The sequence below is a fragment of the Pelophylax lessonae genome, assembly GCF_965119305.1.
Source record: "Pelophylax lessonae genome assembly, chromosome: 1".
Lineage (NCBI taxonomy): Eukaryota > Metazoa > Chordata > Amphibia > Anura > Ranidae > Pelophylax > Pelophylax lessonae.
Window position 1 is genome coordinate 318,668,497 of NC_138768.1, and position 24,417 is coordinate 318,692,913.

Here is a 24,417-nt window from a genome sequence, read left to right on the forward strand (position 1 = left end):
ACCATCCCTGTAATCTTAACACTAACTCTTACACTAACCCTACCTACGGCCTTAACACTAACCTTCCTGGTATCCCTAACAGAAACCCTCACACCAGCTTTAACATTAAAGCTCTCTGTAAGCCTAGCACTAATCCTCACGGTAACCTTAGTTGTAACCCTTACACTGACCTTCTCTGTAACCTTAACCTTAACACTTATCCTCACATCCTCACGTCTGCCCGAGCGCGGGACATTCAATTGTCCTGCGGGTCCTTAGACGTGCAGACGCAGAGGGATTCAGCCGGTTCTGCGAACTTGTAGAAAGTTAGCAACCGGTTCTATGTAACCGGTGCGAACCGGCTGAATCCCACCACTGGTCTTACACCAATCTTCCCTGTATCCCCAACAGTAATTCTCACATAATGACCATATAACCATAACTGTCACACTAACCCTTTGCTATCCACCCTATAATCCTAGAATTTATTTCCATGCTAACACTCCATGTAATCCTTACACTAACTCATGCACTAACCGTTCCTGTGTTCCTAATAGTAACTCTCACACAACCCTACATGTGACCCTAATTACTAACCCTTACATTAACTCCCCCTGTACCACTAACCATCCCTGTAATCTTAACACTAACTCTTACACTAACCCTACCTACGGCCTTAACACTAACCTTCCTGGTATCCCTAACAGAAACCCTCACACCAGCTTTAACATTAAAGCTCTCTGTAAGCCTAGCACTAATCCTCACGGTAACCTTAGTTGTAACCCTTACACTGACCTTCTCTGTAACCTTAACACTTATCCTCACACTAACTCTCTCCTAATTCTAAAAGTAACCATCTTTCTATTAAACTCCACTGATCCTCTCTACTGAAGATACTGCCTTCTTGCTCTGAAAAAAAATCTGTGCAAGAATCTAGTATACAGTATACTGGAAAATAGTTGCCTTAACTTAAATAAACCAGCCAGTTATAACATTATGGCCACTGACAGGTGAAATGAATACCATTGATTTTTTTGTTACAATGGCATCTAAAAGTGGGTGGGAATTATTAGGCAGCAAGTAAATACATTGTCCCTAAAGTTGATGTATTGAAGGCAGAAAAAATGGGCAAGCATAAGGATTTGAGCGATCTTGACAAAGGCCAAATTGTAATGGCTAGGCAACTGGCTCTGAGCAACTTTAAAACTGAAGTTACTGTGGCAGCTGTAATGGTCAAGACCTACCAAAAGCAGTCCAAGCATTCAAGAATGGAGGAACACAGCAATGAGTTCAAATTCTCCAGATCTCAGTCCAATCTAGCTTCTGTGGCATGTGCAGAAAAAAACAAATCAGAGCCATGGAGGCCCTCGCAACTTAAAGGACATTAAGGGGCTGCTACTGATGGCTTGGTGCCAGATACCACAGCGTACCATCAGAGGTCTAGTGGAGTCCATGCCTTGATGGGTTATGGTGAGAGGTCATAATGGTATGGCTTATCAGTGTATGTCTTTGATCTTGAGTAATTATCAATTTCTTAATAAAATTCCTGGTTTGAGACATTTTGGATTCAATAGTACTGGGTTAAATTGCTATATTACATACACATTATGCACTCTTTGTAGATATTTTTTTTTTTTTGTAAGCATATGGTGGTATTATAGTGCCAAAGGTCTCTGGCACAATAAGATAAGAAACTAGCTAAGGAGCATCTTCACAGCAACAACATCTTTTCAAGATACATGGGCACAATAGCCATTTTTTTTACTATACTGGTCAAATCAGAGATATGTTACTTACATGTGACACGACTGTTTTCTTTGTTTTACCTAAGGAGAAAAACAGTACATGTTGTATATTTATTCACCACAATGATCTACTGTATATACGTGTTAAGATGTCTATAAGAATTTGCCTTACTCTAAGTTCAGAAATTTGCAATTTCATACAGTCCAGTGAATGTACAGTTAATGTTAGAATACTTAATGGCATAGCCCACCACTGAGATGAAGATGGGACCAAGTTAGCACAGGATGGGAAAGTCTAAGCTGTCCAGGATTGGCCACAGTAAAAACAGTGAGTTTTAGAGTGATCTTCAGAAAGTCATTATATAAAGGCTACTGCTACAGAGGACCTGAGGAGCTCTGATGGCCTATTTTATTAAAGTCTAAGTTTAGTCAAAAAGAGTTTTATAAAATAAGCAGAAGGGACACCATTTACAGTCAATGCAATGTGCCCCCTGGGCTCATGGCTGCAGATTTAGTTGAAATCTTCTGTCCTCTGATCCTCCCCCTCTCCATTCATGGAAGCTGTATTTTAGCATCTATGAAAGAAAAACAATTTATGAAAGGACGAGGTGGACTTTTTGGATTTTTTTCCGAGTACAAGATACTCATTAGACATTTTTTTAATGCAGGATCTGAATATTGAACATGTGAATATATGGATTATTGCTGAAAATACTGTGAAAGAACTGTTCATTTATTAGCGGTCACAAAACATTTCAGTATGTTGGCACATCTTTTTGACTAAATCCACACTATTGATGACAGCATGCCCAATTCCTTTTCCAGTCATTCCTAGCAGCTAGAAAGAAGGCTCTGTAAAATACAGTAAGTGTATGAAATAAGGTAATACAAAGCACAGCAATTTGTAGTATGAAAAGTACACCCCATACCAAGTGAGGATTTCATAAGCTTACAGAGGTTCTCATTTGCAATTTTTTTTATTTATTTTTTTTATTAACCTAGGGGATGGGGACACATGTTTAGAAAAAATAGCTTGGTCCTCTGTAGCACCCTTTGCATGAGCCCTGTCTTTCATACAACTGGCCATACACTAGTAGATTTTCAAACGATTGTTCTTAGGAAGATTTGTATGAACATTTGTACATAAATTCTCAGAATATTTGATGATTTGATTTATGTTATTTTAAAGTACTTTTAATATTAAATTATAAAACAAATAGACTTTACTGAATTAAAAGCCCATACACTGTTAAAAATTTGTTTGTACGAGAAAAAAAATAATAATTTTGCTCCTACAAATTTTCTAGTCACTGCAGTTGAAAATTTATATAGATTTGACCCCACTAACCACTAGAAAATCGATGTGCACTCTTAAAATGAACATATGTAAACACAACTCTACTGGCTAACTTAAATCTTTTCCTGATGTTATCTGATATGCATTATGGTCTAGACACAAGAGCAGCAGTGCATCTTAATAAATTAAAGTGTGCAGTGCTAGAATCCAAAAATAACCCAACATTAAATGGACCAATACCAGCAGATAACATGGTTCCTTAAATCATCACTGACTGTGGAAACTTCACACTGGACCTCATGCAACTTGGATTCTGTGCCTCTCCCCTCTTTCTCCAGACTCTGGAACCTTGATTTCTAAATGAAATGCAGCATTTTCCAGTCAGTGATGATTTGGGGAGCCGTGTCATCTGCTAGTGTTGGTCTACTGTGTTTTATCAAGTCCAAGGTCAGCACAGCCCTCTGACAGGAGATTCTAGAGCACTTTGTGCTTCCCTGTGTTGACCAGCTTTATGGAGATGCTGATTTATTTTCTAGCAGGACTTGGCACCTGCCCACACTGCCAAACGTACCAATACCTGGTTTAATGATCATGGTATCACTGTGCCTGAGTGATTGGCCAGCAAACTCACATATTCGAAACCCCATAGAGAATCTGTGGGGTATTGTCTAGAAGATGAGTGACACCAGACCCAACAATGCAGATGAGCTGAAGACCGCTATCAAAGCTACTTGGGCTTCCATAACACCTCAGCAGTTCCACAGGCTGATCACCTCCATGCCACACCGCATTCATGCAATAATTCATGCAAAAGGAGCCCTGACTAAGTATTGAGTGCATACTATACTGTACATGGACATACTTTTCAGTAAGCCAACATTTCTGTACTAAAAATCCTTTTTTTATTGGTCTTATGTAATATTCAAATTTTCTTAGATACTGATTTTTAGGTTTTCACTAGCTGTAAGCCATAATCATCAAAATTAAACAAAATAAATGATTGAAATATATCACTCTCCGTGTAACACTTTTTGATGATATTCTAATTTTATGAGATTCACCTGTATGCACCAGTATATTTATTGTTTTATTTGCACATCATTTTCATTCTAGTGCTGCACTCTTTGATTTATTATGTTTTGAATTCGCTATCACAAATTTGTCTGCTGGCTGCTTAATCTGGGTACTATAATATTGCCCATGCATGAATCTTTTTGATTGCAAGCTGTGCATCTTAGCCTCACAGAGGCTTTCCAAACTTGCAAAGTCATGCACAAAAACTGCTATCGAATAAATAGATTGCAGAAGTGCAGTAATGCCTCATACTCATAAACAAAGCCCTATTCCTACAGTAGAGTATGCCCCGATTAATTCATGAGTATGGCCCAATTCATGTCTAGGGGGGTTTTTGCAAAGGTACGGCTAGTGCCAGAGGATGTAAACACAGTAGTAGGCCGTTCCCACCACAAAGAAGTAATTATTTACTTGGATGGGTTAAATAACTAGGATACATCTAGGCTAGATGAATCTAGGGAGCTGGGGGGATGTTTTTTTATTTTTTTGTACAAAAGTGTAGTAGCATTTAAAGATGTCAGAATGAAAGATTATTCCTGGTTGCTATAGTTTTGATCTTGTTACTGTATATCATCTATTATAAAATCCTTAGTGGAGAAGTTATCTAAACACCACAAGTACAGTGTCTACATGTGTACTAGTTAACCATAATCCACACCTCCAGTCATCTTGTTCAGCCTCAGTGGGGCTTCCCCATACAATATTTGATGCAGTAAAGGATGTGGCTGAATTTTGCAAAAAATGACAGCTGAACTATGAAGTACTAATACACCCAGGAAAAATGTCACAAACTTACTTTTGCTGAAAAGGTAAACCAAGATAAGGCTGGTTATCAGGATAAAACTTGTAAAAAGGACGAATATTACACTCAACCTAGGTGAAGCATCTGAAAAAAGAAGCAATGCTTAGTATGCTAGTTATTCAAGGAAAATGATTAGTGCCAAGTGTAGTTATAATTGTTATTCTAATAGTGAGAAATAATCACATTTCAGCTTAAAGTAGTTGTAAACTTTTATATAGACCCAGTGAAGTGACTGGCCTCTGCAGTCTTCTCTTCTCTGCATCAGCTCAAAGTCCAGAATTTTTAAAGCTTGGCTGAGCTGTCAGAAAAAAAGAGGAGGCGGAGAGCTGAAGTTACACTCTGCAGAGCTCAATGAGGAAAGCTGTGAGAGCTGATTGGAGGAAAGGGACACACCCCTTCACACAGAACCCAGGCACAGAGCTGAGGCTTTCATTTAGCTGGTGATCCCTCCCCTGTCGCTTTTTTTCTTTTGGTGACAGGAAAACTTGTCAGAAGTGATTCCTGCTGATAGCAGAGGAATGAAGCAGCAGACAGAAATGACACCTAGTGCTCTTGATTAACCACTTGCGACCAGTCACCGTAGTTTTACTGCAGCAGGTCGGCTTTGTTGCATGAAACTACATACCTGTACGTCACTTTTTGTAGCAGATAGTGGGGGCGCAGCGATTGGTTAGAGGGGAGCCAATAAGCGGGTCCGGCGGACGCGATGTCTACCGGGCAACTGTGATCATTCCCCATGGAGACAAAATGGCGGTCTTCCAATGTAAACATGGCAGACCGCTGTATTGTCAGTAATGAACACAGTGATCCTGTGTTCCTCCTATTTACACATCCAGTGACTAAATCCCCCCACATAGTTAGAAAGGATTTCCTAGGCACACATTTAACCCTTTGATCGCCCCTGGTCTTAACCCCTTCCCTGCCAGTATCATTAAGTACAGTAACAGTGCATTTTTTTAGTACTGATTACCGTAGTAATGTCACTGGTCCCCTCAAAAGTGTCAAAAATGTCAGTTAGGTGTCTGATCTGTCCACCCCAATGTCGCAGTCCTGCTAAAAATGGCTGATTGCCACCATCACTGATAAAAAATAAATAAATAAAAATGACATAAATCTATCCCCTAGTTTGTAGACGCTATACCTTTTGCGCAAACCAATCAATATACACTTATTGGGATTTATATGTAGCAGAAAACATATTTGCCTAAATTGATTAAAAAATTTGATGTTTTATAGCCGAAAGTAAAAAATGTGGTTTTGTTTTTTTCAGAATTGTCACTCTTTTTTTGTTTATAGCGCAAAAAATAAAAACCACAGAGGTGGTCAAACACCACCAAAAGAAAGCTCTATTTGTGGGAAAAAAGGACATCAATTTTATATGGGTACAGCATTGCACGACTGCGCACTTGTCAGTTAAAGTAACGCAGTGCCGTATCGCAAAAAATGGCCTGGTCATTAAGGGGGTAAAACCTTTCGGTCCTTAAGTGTTTAAGACAAGTATACACTATAGAGGATTATGCTTTGTTTATATTTCATATTTGAGGTTTACAACCACTTTAAAAACCACTTCAATACAGGGCACTTTCAACCCCCTCCTGTCTAGGCCAATTTTCAACTTACTGTCGCACCTTAACCACTTCCCGTAAACCAACGTACCTGTACGTCAGTTTGAGGAAGTGTTTGTACCGTGATGAAGCCTGCAGATAGAGGCATTACCCCAGTACCATTTTTTAGAGCCATCGGTCGGCTTCCTAATGATAACAACCAACATGCAGCTCAGCAGCTGCTCGGCCGTTATCACAAGGAGCGGAAGGGGACAACCCCCCCTCCTGTCGCCTTCTCCCGCTCCGCCCGGGTCTCCCATCCCACTGGGATGACCAAGCAACCAGCCGCCACATCTGCCAGCTGGCTGGCGTCCTGAATGAAGCCATATTTAGCTTCAAGCGGGTCTCCAATGTAATAACCCCGAAGCGATGTCACAATGTCATTTCCGGTTTACTCGGCTGCCAAAGGCATCAATTAACAAAAAAGATGACAGTATTCAAAAATGTAGATTTTGGGGTTTTGAAAACTTTTAAGTGCAAAGGTGGGATTTGGGGTCTTTTAGACCCTGATCCCTCCATAAAGAGTACCTGTCATTGATTATTACTGTCACAAGGGATGTTTACATTCCTTGTGACAGCAATAAAAGTGATCAGATTTTTTTTTTTTTTTTTTTAAAGGGACAGTGAAAAAATAAATAAATAGGAAAAAAAAAAAATGAAAGCTCCCCTGTCCTCCTCTGTATCTCTAAACTCGTAACCGATAAACATTTTTAAAGCGTCGCCTATGAAGTTTTTTAAGTACTGTAGTTTGTTGCCATTCCACGAGTGTGTGCAATTTTAAACTGTAACATGTTAGGTTTTTTTTACTCGGCATGACATCATCTTTCACAATATACAAAAAAATTGGGTTAACTTTACTGTTTAGTCTGGTGATGTCTATGTGTTCCAGACTTCAGGCTGTAATTGACTGCAAAGGATTTGCAACCAAGTATTAAAAAGTGAAAGTTTGATTTATCTGTCCCATTACTTAATCTGTTAATCTGTCCCATTACTTTTGGTCCCTTAAAAAGTGGGAGGCACATATACAAACTGTTGTAATTCCTACACCTTTCATCTGATTTGGATGTAAATACCCTCAAATTAAAGCTGAAAGTCTGCGGGTAAAGAGCATCTTGTTTGTTTCATTTCAAATCCATTGCAGTGGTGTATAGAGCCAAAAAGATTATGATTGTGTCGATGTCCCAATATTTTTGGACCTGGCTATACTGTATATATATATATATATATATATATATATATATATTTAATATTTCGGGGTTTTAAGTAATTTCTAGCAAAAAATACTGATTTTAACTTGTAAGCAACAAGTGGCCTGGTCCTTAAGTGGTTAAATGACAATTGCGTGGTCATGCAAAACTGTACTCATATTTTATCTTTTATTTTTCATACAAATAGAGCTTTAGTTTGGAAATATTTAATCACTAGAGATGTATAGAACTGTTCGCCGGCGGACAGTTCCCGGCGAACTTAGCGTGTTCGCGTTCGCCGCTGCGGGCGAACATATGCGATGTTCGGTCCGCCCCCCATAATACATCATTGAGGCAAACTTTGACCCTGAACTTTACAGTCAGCAGGCACATTTCCAGCCAATCAGCATACCTCCCTCCCACACCCTCCCACCTCCTATAAATAAGCAAGGGCAGCATCCATCTTAGATCATTCTGAAGCAGTGTGTGTAGTGAGAGTAGGGAGAGCTGCTGCTGCTGCTGCTGCTGCTGCTGCTGCTGCTGTTAAGCTAGGGACAGTTAGTCAGTGTTCCTGGTCTTGCAGTGTTCTTGGTCCACTACTGCTGTAAGGACAGCACCCCAAAAAGCCCTTTTAAGGGCTGGTAATTGAGTTTTTTCTTCTTATATATATATATATATATATATATATATATATATATATATATATCTATCTAGTGTCCCCAAAAGCCCTTTTAAGGGCTGGTAATTGAGGATTTTTTTTTATTTATATATATACATATATATATATCTAGTGTCCCCAAAAGCCCTTTTAAGGGCTGGTAAGGTAATAGAAATTTTCTTTATATATATATATATATATCTATTGTACACTGCAGTTGCCTGCCCGCTGTGTGTGAGAGGCCACAGACCTACCACAGACTGTACTGTGTGCACACCACACTCATTTCGGGTGGCACAGGCACAGTACCTTGCATTTTAAAAAATATTTTTTTTTCCTCTGTCATAATTGCAGTGAGTGCTGTGTCAGGTCCACAGAGTGCACTGTACCCACTGCAGTGCACTGCCCACCACTGATATATATACGGTGGCACAGCATCTTGTTGCAAATTGAAAAAAAAAATATTTTTTATTATTGCAGTTGCCTGGGCTGCCAGTTACTGTCAGGTCCACAGAGTGTACTGTGCCCACTGCAGTGCCACTGTGTGCCCACCCACCACTGATATATAAGGTGGCACAACAGCTTGCAAAGTAAAAAAAAATATATATATTTTTTAATTGCAGTTGCCTGGGTGCCAGTGACTGCTGTCAGGTCCACAGAGAGTGTACTGTGCCACTGCCCACCCACCACTGATATATAAGGTGGCACAGCAGCTTGCAAAGTAAAAAAAAATATATATATTTTTTAATTGCAGTTGCCTGGGTGCCAGTGACTGCTGTCAGTGTCAGGTCCACAGAGAGTGTACTGTGCCACTGCCCACCCACCACTGATATATAAGGTGGCACAGCAGCTTGCAAAGTAAAAAAATATATATATATTTTTTAATTGCAGTTGCCTGGGTGCCAGTGACTGCTGTCAGGTCCACAGAGAGTGTACTGTGCCACTGCCCACCCACCACTGATATATAAGGTGGCACAGCAGCTTGCAAAGTAAAAAAAATATATATATTTTTTAATTGCAGTTGCCTGGGTGCCAGTGACTGTCAGGTCCACAGAGTGTACTGTACCCACTGCCCAACACTCCTATAGGGTGGCACAGCACCTTGCACTCATAGTACACAACACATTAAAAAAAAAAATGACAGGCAGAGGCAGGCCACCCCGCAAGGGCCGTCGTGGTCGTGGTGCTGTGATTTCCTTAGGCCCTAGAATAATGCCCAGTGTTCAGAGGCCACCACAGACCCAGTGTTCAGAGGCCATAGTTGACTGGCTTACACAGGACACCCAATCGTCTACAGCTTCCGCTCAGAACCTTAATGCACCATCCTCCTCCAGCTCAGCTTCGGGCACCTCTCAATTTACCACTCGCCAGCCCGCCGGCACCACCACCAACACTAGCACCACAGCCGCTTCACTTGATCCGTCAGAGGAGTTATTTTCACATCAGTTGGAAGAAATAAGTGATGCGCAACTATTAGTGCCAGAGGATGTAGATAACGGGGATATGTCTCAGTCAGGCAGCATTATACACATGGACGTACATTGTGATGATGATGATGTTGTACCTGCTGCTACTGCCTTTGCTGAGTTGTCAAGTGAAGCGGCTGATGATGACGATGTGTCTGTGGATGTCACCTGGGTGCCTGCTCGAAGAGCAGAAGAAGAGGGGGAAAGTTCAGATGGGGAGACAGAGAGGAGGAGGAGACGAGTTGGAAGCAGGGGGAGGAGGTCATCGCAAGGAGCTAGTGGCACAGTCAGACAGCATGTAGATTCGGCACCCGGGGTCAGCCAGACAGCACGCCAATCAACGCAAGCTGTTGCCACCACCAGAATGCCGTCCTTGCAAAGCTCAGCAGTGTGGCATTTTTTTTGTGTGTCTGCCTCTGATATCAGCGATGCCATTTGTAACCTGTGCCAAAAGAAACTGAGTCGTGGGAAGTCCAACACCCACCTAGGTACAACTGCTTTGCGAAGGCACATGATCTCACATCACAAACGCCTATGGGATCAACACATGAGTAAAAGCAGCACACAAACTGAAAGCCACCATCCTCCTCCTGGTCCAACATCTTCAGCCACGTCAACCACTGCTGTCCTCCATGCCCCCTATCAACAACCCGCCCCTCCACCTCTCACTTTCAGCAGTTCTTGCTCGTCACCTGCCCACAGTCAGGTGTCTGTCAAGGAAATGTTTGAGCGTAAGAAGCCAATCTCACAGAGTCACCCCCTTGCCCGGCGTCTGACAGCTGGCTTGTCGGAACTCTTAGCCCGCCAGCTTTTACCATACAAGCTGGTGGAGTCTGAGGCCTTCAAAAAATTTGTCGCTATTGGGACACCGCAGTGGAAGGTACCTGGCCGAAATTATTTTTCACAAAAGGCAATCCCCAACCTGTACTCTATTGTGGAAAAGGAAATCATGTCACGTCTGGCACACAGTGTTGGGGCAAGGGTCCATCTGACCACTGATAGCTGGTCTGCAAAGCACGGTCAGGGCAGGTATATAACTTACACTGCGCATTGGGTAAACCTGCTGGCGGCTGCCAAGCATGGAATGTGTGGCTCTGCTGCAGAGGAGTTGGTGACACCGCCACGATTTGCAGGCAGGCCTGCTGCCACCTCCTCTACTCCTCCTACTCCATCCTCTTTGCTAACCTCCTCGGCTGAGTCCTCTTCTGCTGTTGCGTCTTGCTCCACACCAACTGCACCCCCCCCAGCTCCCCAGGGGCTATTCCACATGCCGGATACGACAGTGTCACGCTGTCTTGGGGTTGACTTGCCTGAAAGCAGAGAGTCACACCGGACCAGCACTACTGTCCGCCCTGAACGCACAGGTGGATCAGTGGCTGACCCCGCACCAATTGGAGATCGGCAAAGTGGTGTGTGACAACGGGAGCAATTTGTTGGCGGCATTGAATTTGGGCAAGTTGACACATGTGCCGTGCATGGCACATGTGTTGAATCTGATTGTGCAACGTTTTGTGCAGAAGTTCCCAGGCTTACAGGACGTCCTCAAGCAGGCCAGGAAGGTGTGTGGCCATTTCAGGCGTTCCTACACGGCCATGGCGCACTTTGCAGATATTCAGCGGCGAAACAACATGCCAGTGAGGCGCTTGATTTGCGACAGCCCGACACGTTGGAATTCAACACTGCTAATGTTCGACCGCCTGCTCCAACAAGAAAAAGCGGTCAACAAGTATTTGTATGACCGGGGTGCTAGGACAGCCTCTGCGGAGCTGGGTATTTTTTTGCCACGTTACTGGACGCTCATGCGCAATGCCTGTAGGCTCATGCGTCCTTTTGAGGAGGTGACAAACCTAGTGAGTCGCACCGAAGGCACCATCAGCGACATCATCCCATATGTTTTTTTCCTGGAGCGTGCCCTGCGAAGAGTGCTGGATCAGGCCGTAGATGAGCGTGAAGAGGAAGAGGAAGAGTTGTGGTCACCATCACCACCACCAGAAACAGCCTTACCATCGCTTGCTGGACCTGCGGCAACACTGGAAGAGGAGTGTGAGGAAGAGGAGTCAGAGGAGGAATGTGGCTTTGAGGAGGAGGAACACCAACCACAGCAGGCATCCCAGGGTGCTCGTTGTCACCTATCTGGTACCCGTGGTGTTGTACGTGGCTGGGGGGAAGAACACACCTTCAATGACATCAGTGAGGACGAGGAATTGGACATGAGTAGCTCGGCATCCAACCTTGTGCAAATGGGGTCTTTCATGCTGTCATGCCTGTTGAGGGACCCTCATATAAAAAGGCTGAAGGAGAACGACCTGTACTGGGTGGCCACGCTACTAGACCCCCGGTATAAGCAGAAAGTCTCTGATATGTTACCCAATTACCGGCAGTCGCAAAGGATGCAGCAGCTACAAAATAAGTTGAAAAGTATGCTTTACACAGCATATAAGGGTGATGTCACAGCACAACGGGAATCCAACAGGGGAAGAGGTGAAAGTAATCCTCCTCCTACCACCACAACCACGCCGGCAAGGACAGGACGCTTTACAGACGTCTTGTTGATGGAGGACATGCGGAGCTTTTTTAGTCCTATGCATCGCCACAGCCCTTCGGGGTCCACCCTCAGAGAGCGACTCGACCGACAGGTAGCAGACTACCTTGCCTTAACTGCAGATATCGACACTCTGAGGAGCGATGAACCCCTTGACTACTGGGTGTGCAGGCTTGACCTGTGGCCTGAGCTATCCCAATTTGCCATTGAACTTCTGGCCTGCCCCGCTTCAAGTGTGCTGTCAGAAAGGACCTTCAGTGCAGCAGGAGGTATTGTCACTGAGAAGAGAAGTCGCCTAGGTCAAAAAAGTCTTGATTACCTCACGTTTATTAAGATGAATGAGGCATGGATCCCGAAGGGACTGACAGTGGGGGATGCATTTGACTGGTGATGACTGAGATGCCTTGGCCTAAAAATGGTCCACACGCTGCTGTCTTTAATCATTCTCTGCATGCCGGATGACTTACGTGACGTCTCCGCCACCAACTACGGTTCAAGCCGCAATGTTTTAGTGCACTTTCTGCCTTGAAAACCTCAATTTTTCAGGCCGCTGCTACAGCAGCGGCTGCAACAATACCTACTTTTTCATGCATGTGTACATGCCTAATTTTTCTGGCCTCTGTGGCTGCAAAAAAACAAAAAAAAAGGCACATACATGTGTCAATTCCCCTTCGTGATCGTTACCTTGTCGTGGTGAAGGGGCTTGCGTATCACAATGAAGCGATCATCACCTCTAGGAGTGTATTGGCACACCCCGGATGATAAGGTCGTTGCTTCATTGTGAACAGACCAAAAGCGATCCGCAGGATAATTTTTCATAGAAAAAACATTCATTTTCTTTCATTCTTTCTGCGGAGCTGGGTATTTTTTGGCCGCGTTACTGAATGCTCATGAACAATGGCTGTAGGCTCATGCGTCCTTTTGCGGAGGTGACAACCCTGGTGGTCAGTCAAACCCAAGGCAACATCATCGACCTCATCCCATATGCGTTTTTTCTGGAGCGTGCCCTGCGAAGAGTACTGGATCAGACTGTAGATGAGCATGAAGAGGAAGAGTTGTTGTCCACTCCTTATCACCACCAGAAGCAGCCTTGTCGTTGTCAATTGCTGGACCTGTGGCAACGCAGAGAGAGGAGTCTGAAGAAGAGAAGTCAGAGGAGGAAGGTGGCTTTGAGGAGGTGGAATACCAGCCACAGCAGGCGTCCCAGGGGGCTTGATCTCACCTTTCGGGGACCCTTGGTGTTGTACGTGGCTGGGTGGAGGAAGAGACCTTCAATGATGTCAGTGAGGACAAGGAACGGGACATGGCTAGCTTGGTATCCAACCTTGTGCAAATGGGGAGTTTGAGGTTGTGCAAATGGACTGACTGACTGTTAAACGGGGAGTTTAGTCTGTCAGAGTTTGGTCTGTCACTGTGAAGCGAGCGACGGGCGTAACCCTTACACTACTTGACCGATAAAACATCATACCTGATCGTATTCACACACTGGATGTTTTAAAGCACGTTATTCCAAACAATTTAGGAATGTTAGGTGATTTATGCCCTTTATGGATCAAAACCCGACTCTGCGTCAACTACGTAATTTTCCATGGGAGTTTTGCCATGGATACCCCTCCGGCATGCCACAGTCCAGGTGTTAGTCTCCTTGAAACAACTTTTCCATCACTATTGTGGCCAGAAAGAGTCCCTGTGTGTTTTAAAATTCGCCTGCCTATTGAACTCTATGGCGGTTCGCCCGGTTCGCCGGTTCGCGAACATTTGCCGATGTTCGCGTTCGCCGTTCGCGAACGGCGAATTTTAGGTTTGCGACATCACTATTAATCACCACTGGATTTCTTATTTGTTGTTATACAAATAAAAAGGACCAAAAAAATAACCTTTTTCTTCTTTTCTGTTATACAATTTTGCAAAAAAGTATTTTTTCTTCTTCACTGATGTTAGCTGATGAAGCTGCACTGATGGGCATTAATAGGATGCATTAATGGGCCCTGATGAGGCTGCATTGATGCGCACTGATGAGGCTGCACTGATGGGCACTAATGAGGCTGCACTGATGGACATTGATGAGGCTGCACTGATGGTGCTGCATTGATTGGCACTGATGAGGCTGCACTGATGGTGCTGCATTGATTGGCACTGATGGGCACTGCATGGCACTAATGAGGCTGCATTAATGGGCACTGATAAGGCAGCACTGATGAGCACTAATGAGGCGGCACTGATGGGCAATGATGAGGCTGCACTGATAAGGCAGCACTGATATTCACTGATGGTCACTGGTAGGCGGCACTGATATGCTGTATTGATGGGCACAGATATGCTGAACTGATGGACAATGATATGTTGCACTAATGGGGCTGTATTGATAATCAGGGTACCGACAATCAGTACCCTGATTATCAGTGTAAATGTCCCCTGTAACTGGAAAGCTGTTTATCAGCTTTCCTTTCCTCAGACACCAACAGAACTGAGGAAAGGGAATGCAGATAACAGGAATTTGTTTACATGTAATCAGCTGTGATTGGACACAGCTGATCACATGGTAAAGAGTCTATGTCATTTGCTCTTTACCCTGATTGGTGATGCACTGTGTCCGAGGGACATATCCTATGACGTCTACTCAGAATGGTAAAGCCACTGCCCGGCCATCATTCTGCTATAGGCCAGGGGGAAGGTGTTAAGATTAACTTCATTACTTAAAGCAGAGTTCCAACCACAAAATCGACATAGTCGATTTTGGGCCATCCGCTTGCTTTTGGTCACCTGAAAAATAAATGGATAATTACGATTTTTTTTTTGTTTACTTACCTTGTTATTGAAGAAAAATATACTCACCTTTCTTCCACTTCCTCCCTCTGCGGCCGCGGCCCGCGCCGTCACTTCCTCTTTGCATTGATTCCCGGGAGCTGAACGTTATCGCTCCCAGGAATCAATGCGCCTGCACCAGCCCCTCTCGTCAGTTCCGGTGCGGGCGCGTCATTCCCTGCTAAACAGCTTCTGGGCATGCCCAGAAGCTGTGAAGGGATGACGTGCCCACAACGGAAGTGACGAGCGGGGCCGGTGAAAGCGCATTCTGGGAGAAGAGGACACGGAAGAGGACGCAGAAGAGGACGCGCTGGCTTCAGCTGCCCACATCCGAGATGGCAGCGCTGGAGAAGAAATTTTCAAGGTAAGTATTTCTTCTAAAAGGTAAGTGCGACCCGAGACGGTACAGAGGCTATCCATTGTGGAATGCACTAGCCCTGACTATCCCGGGGGTATTTTTATTGAAAAAAAATGTTTGTGGCTGGAACTCCGCTTTAAGTTGTTAGTTCATTGTAGATACTATATCTCTTTACTGCAATGTTGTTGTCTACACAGATTTGTATCAGGTTTCTGTTATGCATTTTGTTCACTGATTTTACTCACTTTTCTGATTGGTTTCCGTAATTGTGATTTTAGTTGCTCGATCGGGATAATAGGTGGTTATCAATTGTGTTTTCCCCACATGTACAGCAGAAGTCATCAGTTCAGTGCTAACTGCATCAATTCCTGCTTAAAAAGAAATAATAAATATATATATAGATACACATAATAATTTGTATTTTTCATGTAACTAGCCTATTAGTCTTTTCAAGCTTTGATAACCCGATAAACCTAACACATGGGAATCTTGCATGGGGTCTCTACTTGTCTTTAGGCCCATTAGAGCAGGGTGGTACCCTGGTACCCTGAAAGTTAGATCATCTTCTGTTTTGGTTGAAATGAGTCAGCCTAGGAAACAGTCAACTAATGTTCATGGAGATCTCTATTAAGTATGTACAGAAACCAAAAAGAGCCTGTTTCTTTTATGCTTCCTAAATTCCTCCCAAATATCTGGTAATCCTGCCAATTCCCCTTCTGTTTTTCATCCTGACCACACCAAGCACTGAAACAAATCTGTGCTGGCGTGGTCAATTTGTGGATCCTTGCTTCTGCTCTGGAGAGACAGCATACACGCACACGCACACAGCATACGTTTGACAGCATACACCCAGCCCTGTTTTCTTGATTGACAGCAACTCCCAGCAGGATCCTTTCTGTCAAAATATCAGCTTAAATTTACTTCCCAGCTGTTTGTAAGCAAACCACAAACCCATCTACTTTATAAAGTGACACACCCCCAATAGTAGAAGGAAGGACATTATGGATGGTGTTGAAGTCATGTGACTGCAATATACAGTTGTGTTCAAAATTATTCAACCCCCAATGCTGTAAAGGGTTTAGGGAATTTAGTGTACATTTGTAATTGTATTCAGAATGAAATCCTACAAGGACTTCTTAAAGAACCATATGCAACTAAAATGACATCAATTGGTTTTGTAATACAGTAGTAAATGTTTTTTTTTGTGAATTCTTAATTGACACAATTATTCAACCCCTTAAAGACTACCACTCTGAAGAACAGAGGTTCATTGAAGTGTTTTCAATCAGGTATTGAAAACACCTGTGGATGTCAGGGAGCAGCAATAAAGCCTAATAAGCACCAATTAGGCAGCTTTAAAATGACTGTGATACTCAGCTCCTTCAAGACATTTACTGGTGTGGTTACAAACATGGTGAAGTCAAGAGAATGGTCCAGGAAGACAAGAGAAGAGGGGATTACTCTTCACAGGAAGGGCAATGGCTCTAAGAAGATTGCAAAGATGTTAAACATACCAAGAGACACCATAGGAAGCATCATTTGCAAATTCAAGGCAAATGGCACTGTTGAAATGCTACCTGATCGTGGCAGAAAGAAGATGCTGACTTCGACTGCTGTGCGCTACCTGAAGCGTAGAGTTTAGAAAAGTCCCCGTGTGACTGCTGAGAAACTGAGAAATGATTTGTCAGATGTGGGTACTGAAGTTTCTGCTCAGACAATACGGCGCACACTGCGTAATGAAGGCCTCCATGCCAGAACTCCCAGGCGCACCCCCTTGCTGTCTCCAAAGAATAACAAGAGTCGACTGCAGTATGCCAAAATTCACACACCACAGAAATTTTGTGATAGTGTTCTGTGGACTGATGAAACAAAATTAGAACAGTTTGGGCCCATGGATCAACGCTATGTTTGGAGGAGGAAGAACAAGGCCTATGAAGAAAAGAACACATTGCCTACTGTGAAGCATGGCGGGGGTCAATCATGCTTTGGGGCTGTTTTGCTTCTGCAGGTACAGGGAAGCTTCAGCATGTGCAAGGTACCATGAATTCTCTTCAGTACCAGGAGATATTGGATGACAATGTGATGGAGTCCGTCACAAACCTGAGGCTTGGGAGACGTTGGACCTTTCAACAGGACAATGATCCCAAGCATACCTCCAAGTCCACTAGAGCATGGTTGCAGATTAAAGGCTGGAACATTTTGGAGTGGCCATCACAGTCACCAGACTTAAATCCGATTGAGAACCTCTGGTGGGACTTAAAGAAAGCAGTTGCAGTGCACAAGTCTAAGAATGTGACTGAACTGGAGGCTTTTGCCCATGACGAATGGGCGAAGATACCCGTAGATCGCTGCAAGACACTTGTGTCAAGCTATGCTTCACGTTTAAAAGCTGTTATAACTGTAAAAGGATGTTGTACTAAGTACTAAGATGTATGTCAATTGGGGGTTGAATAAAACTGATAATGATGTGAGCACAGAAAAGACAGTTGTGGTTATTTCATTATAAATGTTATGTTATATTTGTCTGACCTACACGTACCTCTTTGATTTAATTGTAAGCAGGATGACTGAATGATCAAAATCAATGTCAAACTGGCCAAAACAATCAATTTCAGTGGGGGTTGAATAATTTTGAACACAACTGTAAAACTGCATAAAAGTAGTAATCAGTGCTACTTTTAACAAAATGCAATTATAGGATAGGAAAAGTTTTTACTATTTTAACATATGATTTATTTACAGATATTTTAGGAAAAAAATGCCAAGGCCTTCTTTGGATTTAAATATCTTGCAAACTTGCAAAGTTTATATTTAATTCTATAGACTTTTAAAAGCTGGCCACACACATATTAATTGCACCACCAAACATATCAAAATTACAGTTAAATCCTAAAATCTGGATGCTGAATCTATGCCAACTTCCTGTATGAGTGGGCTTCTTTTAAATCCTTGAAAAACTAAAAAACATATTTGCACAAAATAAAAAAATATTAAGTACATCTCCGCAGTACATGCACAATTTGACATGTTTTATTCCTTTGGGCTCCATGCACTCTGGGCTTAAAAAAAAATGGCAGTTCCCTTGGCAGAAAAAAACATGTTATTTGTACATAGTTTAGACGAATTTAGGAGAGTTTTGCGTTTTTTCTGCCAGTAAACTCCAATCAGAAATGCAAACCAGAAGGATTTTTTTTTGCCTCTAAACGTTCGTCCTAATGTGTATGGACACATAAGATAAAATGGAGCTGCTTCTACAGGCAGAACACAAAACTCCTGTAAAAGCAGCAATTTTTAAGCCAATGTGCATGGAGCCCTACAAATCCTGAAAATACAGAAAAATATCTGCATCAACATTTTTTTTCTATTTTTCCCTGACATAAACATTAATAGTACAGTGACCCTTTAAGGAGGAGCTAATGTTCAGGGATGTGAATGATACTCAAAGGATGATTTACAACCAAACTATATTTCAATTGTGTGATTTATGGATAACTTATATTTTTATAAAATGTTTCAGACGATCATTTTTTCAGGGTTACATAAACATTTAGAAATAAGTAAATCCCCCAAACTAAATGAATAATCAAGTTATTTATACAGTATTGCATGTTTAGAAGACTGTAATTCCCATAATGCTTGAATACATATCTAAAATGCCATATTCAGATTTACAGATTTGGTTCACGTACATCTTTATAAAGTTACATACAGAATTTCCATACTTTACCTTTAGTGGAATGTATTGGTGGTGTTGTTGTAGAGGGATTTGAAGTGGATGAAATAGGAACATCTGCAAAATATTATGTTTTAAATGGATTTTGCGATTGTTTGGATGGTACATTTTATAAACTTCAACCCTTTCTTACACATTTACACTCAATACTGCTAAAGAAATGGCCAGTACTTATGAATTTTATACTATTTACACATACAGTATGATCCCCACATCCTTGCCCTCCCAGCTTTCTTTATTACATAAATAATATCAGAAAATCTCACATACTTACCTTGGCCTCTACTCAATCAGTTATTTGACATGATCATGTGATCAAATGCCTAGGCCTATGATCTTTTGAGTGCACATTGTATGAGTCCAAAGCAAGGGTTTATCAAAACAATTCAAGCAGGGTACTATTTTTGTGTTTTAAGAAAGGGGTGAACATGGGGGAGAGGTATCTTATTTTGATATGTCCTCTGTAAAATTATGTATGAAGATATATTGAGTGTTATATTCACAAAATTAAAATTTTGCATTATTATACTGACCATTATTAAAGCCAATCATTCCTAGGCTAATTAAGTTCTTCCAAAACTGCCTGTTGCATCCTTCAAAAAGGATACAAAAATGTCCAGAAATAAATTGGTGGTTGGACCAGATATAGCTTCTCTTCTCATTCAGGTTTGTATGTGAACAGCAGACAGTCCCATTGCTACTACTATCCTTGAGGGGGACTGCAGCCTACTAGCAGAAAAATTCAACCTAAGCAGACACTTTCCTCTTAAAATGTCACCAGGGCAGCTTATTAAACATGTGTGGTTCGTTTTATCCTGAATCAATATTCGGACAAAATTTTCGTTATTCAGAGATTCAGATGTATCTGAATTTCTGAATGACAATAGTAACGAATTTCAACTGAACCAAAAAAAAAGTTTAATGAAACAATGAAATTCATTTGTTTCATTCACATGTTTGAAGCATTCAAATGAAACAAAAGATCCAAAATGATTAAAAAATAGCTGTTTTTTAAGGAATGGGGTGGCCAGCACATCTTTAATGGCCATGACTCATCTGCTGCCAGCAGGGCCCTCCTGAACCATACCAGGCCACATACCCTTAACATGGGGTTACTTTGGGGCAGGGGGCTCCCCCTAAAGCACCTCGTTCCCATGTTGATGGGGACAAGGACCTTTTTCCCACAACCCCAGATCCTGCCCCACATGTAAATAAGTATGGGGTACATAGCACCCCTACTCTTTAACAAAAAAAGTGTCCAGGTTAAATAAAACCTGCCAACCCAAAAAAAACAAACATACAGAAAAAAAGAGGTAAATAAACAAAGGGGTGGGAGTCACCAGGTGACAGCGGATGACCCTACCCCTTTATTTACTTAGCATTGCTAGGCACCCCACTGACAGACAGCTCCAGTTCCCAGTGCCATCGGTAAAAATACAAAGAGGTGGGGGTCACCTGGCATCTGGGGACCTCGCTCAATTGTTTATTTACCGTCCGTGGGAACCGGAGATGTCAGTCGCCAGGAGGCAAATGTCACATGCGCACCTCTTTTTTTTTTTTCCGGTTGGTGGACTGTGTTCATCGTGATTGATGCTGGATTTACTTTGAAGGGCTTTTTTTTTTTTTTTTTAATAAATAAAGGACTTGTCAAAACTGTGTTTTGTGTTTTTATGTTTTTTCATGAATGAGCAGGGGTAGTATGTACCCCATTCTCAAACATATAGGGAGGGGCCTGGGATATAGGGGGCCACCTTGTTAAAGGGGGCTTCCAGATTCTGATAAGCCCCCACCCCACTGACCAGGGTGGTGGAGAAGAGGCCCTTGTCCCCATCAACATAGGGACAAGATGCTTTGGGGGGGAACCCCCTTCCCAAAAGCACCCCCCACGTTGATGGCATGTGGCCTATTATGGATCAGGAGGACCCTTTCCTGGCCTGCAAGGCTGCATGCTCAGATAAAAGTCTAATAAAGATTTTCGGGGGACCCCACGCCATTTTTTAATTTTGGTGTGGGGTTCCCCTTAAAATTCATACCAGATCTAAGGATCTGGTATGGATTTTTTAGGGGGAAACCACACCATTTAAAAAACATTGTCATGGGGTTACTCTCAAAATCTATGCCACACCTGAAGTGCCTGGTATGGATTGTGGGGGCCCATACTGTTTTCTTTTTTAAAATGTAAAGCCGGCATTGTTTGTATACATTCTGCTGTCGGCGGGGAATCCCGCCGACAGTAGAAAAATCATGAATTTGGATAAATTCCAGATTTTTGATCTGAATTCAAATAATTTGAATCTATTGGAAAAATTTGAATCCGGTCGAAAACAAATAAATTAAACTAAATGAAACTAAACTCAACTAAATTAATTTAGTTACAAATGCAATGAACGAAACTTAACAAATTGATCCAAAACAAATATTTTTGCATTTTTCTATGTGCTTATTGTGGCCTAAGGTTGGGCAAAGACATCACCTGATCCTGCCAGTGTGATTAGAACTTACCATAAAAATGTATATTATTTTCAAATACCATACTAGAGAGGCAGCTGTATGCATTTCCCAAAGTGTCATCAGTAATTGCTAACAAATGTTTAATATTTCTGGATACCCTACCAGGGAGTCAGCAGTATGTGTTTCCCAATGATCATATCTTTCCTTGTATCATACCATGTGTACATTTTAATTGAGGTAGGGCTCATTGGGGTAAACTATAATACATTACACATAATTAATAAGAAAATTCAGGCTTATGCAATAATAAATTAAATACATATGCTCTATTTCCATCATCCCATGAACATCAACTAAATGTGACTTCTATACTTCACTAATGCCTCTATTAATTTTTATGCTAATCCTACCACTGAATACATTTTTAGGAATACATACACAAATACCACTTAATAGCTTCTCATCAATATTTTTTTTTGTTTTTGTTTTTCCTTTCCTCATGAAAACCTCTCAAGACTGCTATTTATACTATGCCCGAAAATGGAAACAAAATCTGAAAATGCTAATTTTCTTGTAACCTAAAGCTATCATTCCAACCCACTGGATTCAAGTTGAGTTGAGCTGAGTTGGCTTTGGATTGTTTTACTAAAGCCAAATAGACTGTTGCACTTTACAAGGGAGCTTTTCCCAAGTTTAGTGAATTAGGAAATCCCCTAATGACTTGTATCATCCACTCACGCTCTCTTACAAAATGCTGTTTTTTTTTTTTGTTTGTTTTTTTTTCCTTGTATGTGATTGTGTTTTTTTTTTTTTACAAAGTGAAAATTCAACACAAAATACTAAGCTCTTGGGAAAATTCTCTTGCAGAGTTCAACTTCTCTTGCAACGTGAACAGCTTCTTTGCTTTTAGTAAATCAACCCCTTTGAGTCATCAGGATCAAGCAAGCAGATCAAGAAAGTGTAAGAAAAGTCTGAAACCCTTATTTGCATAGTTGTTCCAGGTCAGTATAGCTGGCCATACATTATTCTTTAGACTTACCAAAACCATATAATATGAGGTCAAACCTAAACACTTTCAATTTTTTATGCAATCAGGCAGGCCCTTGCACCACATAGTTGAAGGTTAATCCAAAGGAAATTGAATAGGAAAATTGTGTAATGTATGGCCAGGTTAACTTCAGTAAAGCGAGTCAGCATGACAATCAACTATTATTTGCAGTAGCTGTGATAAAAAATTACATCCTTTATAGCTCTCTCATGACAGGTTTCCATTACAATGTAAAGAGCAAAAACATGTGTAGGATGAGGAAAAACTTTACTCTCTCGGTACCCCCAAGGAATGACTTCACAACATTAACAATATTTCTGAGTATTATAAAAACATACATTTTTTTTATATTTTAAGTTGTAATTAAAAATATATACACATATTGTTTTTAATCACATCTTATAACAAAAATTTATATTTTTTTAATTCTCAGAAATATTGTTAATATTGTGGAGTCATTCCTAGGGGGTATTGAGAAAGTACATTTTTCCTCATCCTACGCATGCTTTTGCTCTTTGCATAGACTTTTGGATGTGGTGCCTCATTAATAAATATTTTAGCACTTTCATTAGAATATTCCATTATGACTTAGTTGATGCTAAACAAACTCTTACCATGTATATTGACCAATATTGATTGGCTTTCTAATGATTCAATACATCTCTCCATTATCTCTGCAGTATAAATGCAAAAGTATTTGCCAGCAATCTTAATGTCAGGCTTATTTATTACATAAATTGCATTATTATATGCCAGTATGTTAGATCCTCCAGTTTCCACTTTGTAGAACGATGTCTTCTTTATTGAGATACCTTTGGGTAGTGAGCATGTCATGTTGAATGAGTCTTCTCTATTGTACATGGGAAGTGAAGGAGTCAGAAAAATGCTTGGAGCTGGTGGCTTTTCTACAAGAGAAATAATACAATTATTAGTGCATCATGGAAAAACACTAGTATCTAGATACAGAATTAAAACTATATGGTAAATATACAGTATGCCTAGATATTTCCTGCCATGATGGGTATGTGACAATACATGTGAAAGCTATATAGATTACCAGTTTTTCTCAATACATGGCAAACTTGGGCAAGATCCAGAGTGTATATTAAAATATATACGGTGGTGCAGTAAATACATGCCTTTTGGGATTAAAGGCTAAAAAATTCAGTTTTCAATTGCTGTGTATAAATAATCAAAATGATCCTGGAAATCTTGGACATGGTAACCCACTCATTAATTAACTAACTATCTCACAGATTTTTTTTTTTATACATTAAACTTGCAGATAGTATTATATAATGGGGAAATGTCTATATGTATTCTCTGTCATGTATAGACTTTTCCTTTATCAGGTGTTTTGGGTTGTACATTTAAATCTGTTTTGTAACGTTGTAGCACATTCTTATCTTCCTGTCTGTGCCATTAATCTCCACCCAAAACCATCAACATAATGTCTATATGTCTCTGTAGCTAAGTTTCACTATTAATATATGTCTGGGATTATTGTTACTGTCAGAATCTGTTCCTCATTGTCCTTATCTGTTCAATATGATTAAACATTGATAATATATAACAGAGAACAGCTATTTATCTCCACCAACAATGGTTACTATGTCTTGTATGGTAGCATAGCCTTGCCTCAAATCCAAATTGTGTTTTATTATTTCA

At 41.3% G+C, this 24,417-nt stretch overlaps 1 protein-coding gene across 1 annotated transcript in view; it reads right to left on the minus strand.

The window, feature by feature from the left end:
* LOC309544931 (uncharacterized protein) overlaps positions 1-24,417 on the minus strand; it is an 83,213-nt gene that overhangs the window by 17,157 nt on the left and 41,639 nt on the right. The window contains exons 5-8 of the mRNA XM_082243936.1: positions 23,364-23,654; positions 15,763-15,888; positions 4,892-4,981; positions 1,777-1,805 (exon numbers count right to left, since the gene is read on the minus strand). Of these exons, the coding sequence (XP_082100062.1) occupies positions 1,777-1,805; positions 4,892-4,981; positions 15,763-15,888; positions 23,364-23,654 (536 nt within the window). The remainder of the gene's footprint in view (positions 1-1,776; positions 1,806-4,891; positions 4,982-15,762; positions 15,889-23,363; positions 23,655-24,417) is intronic.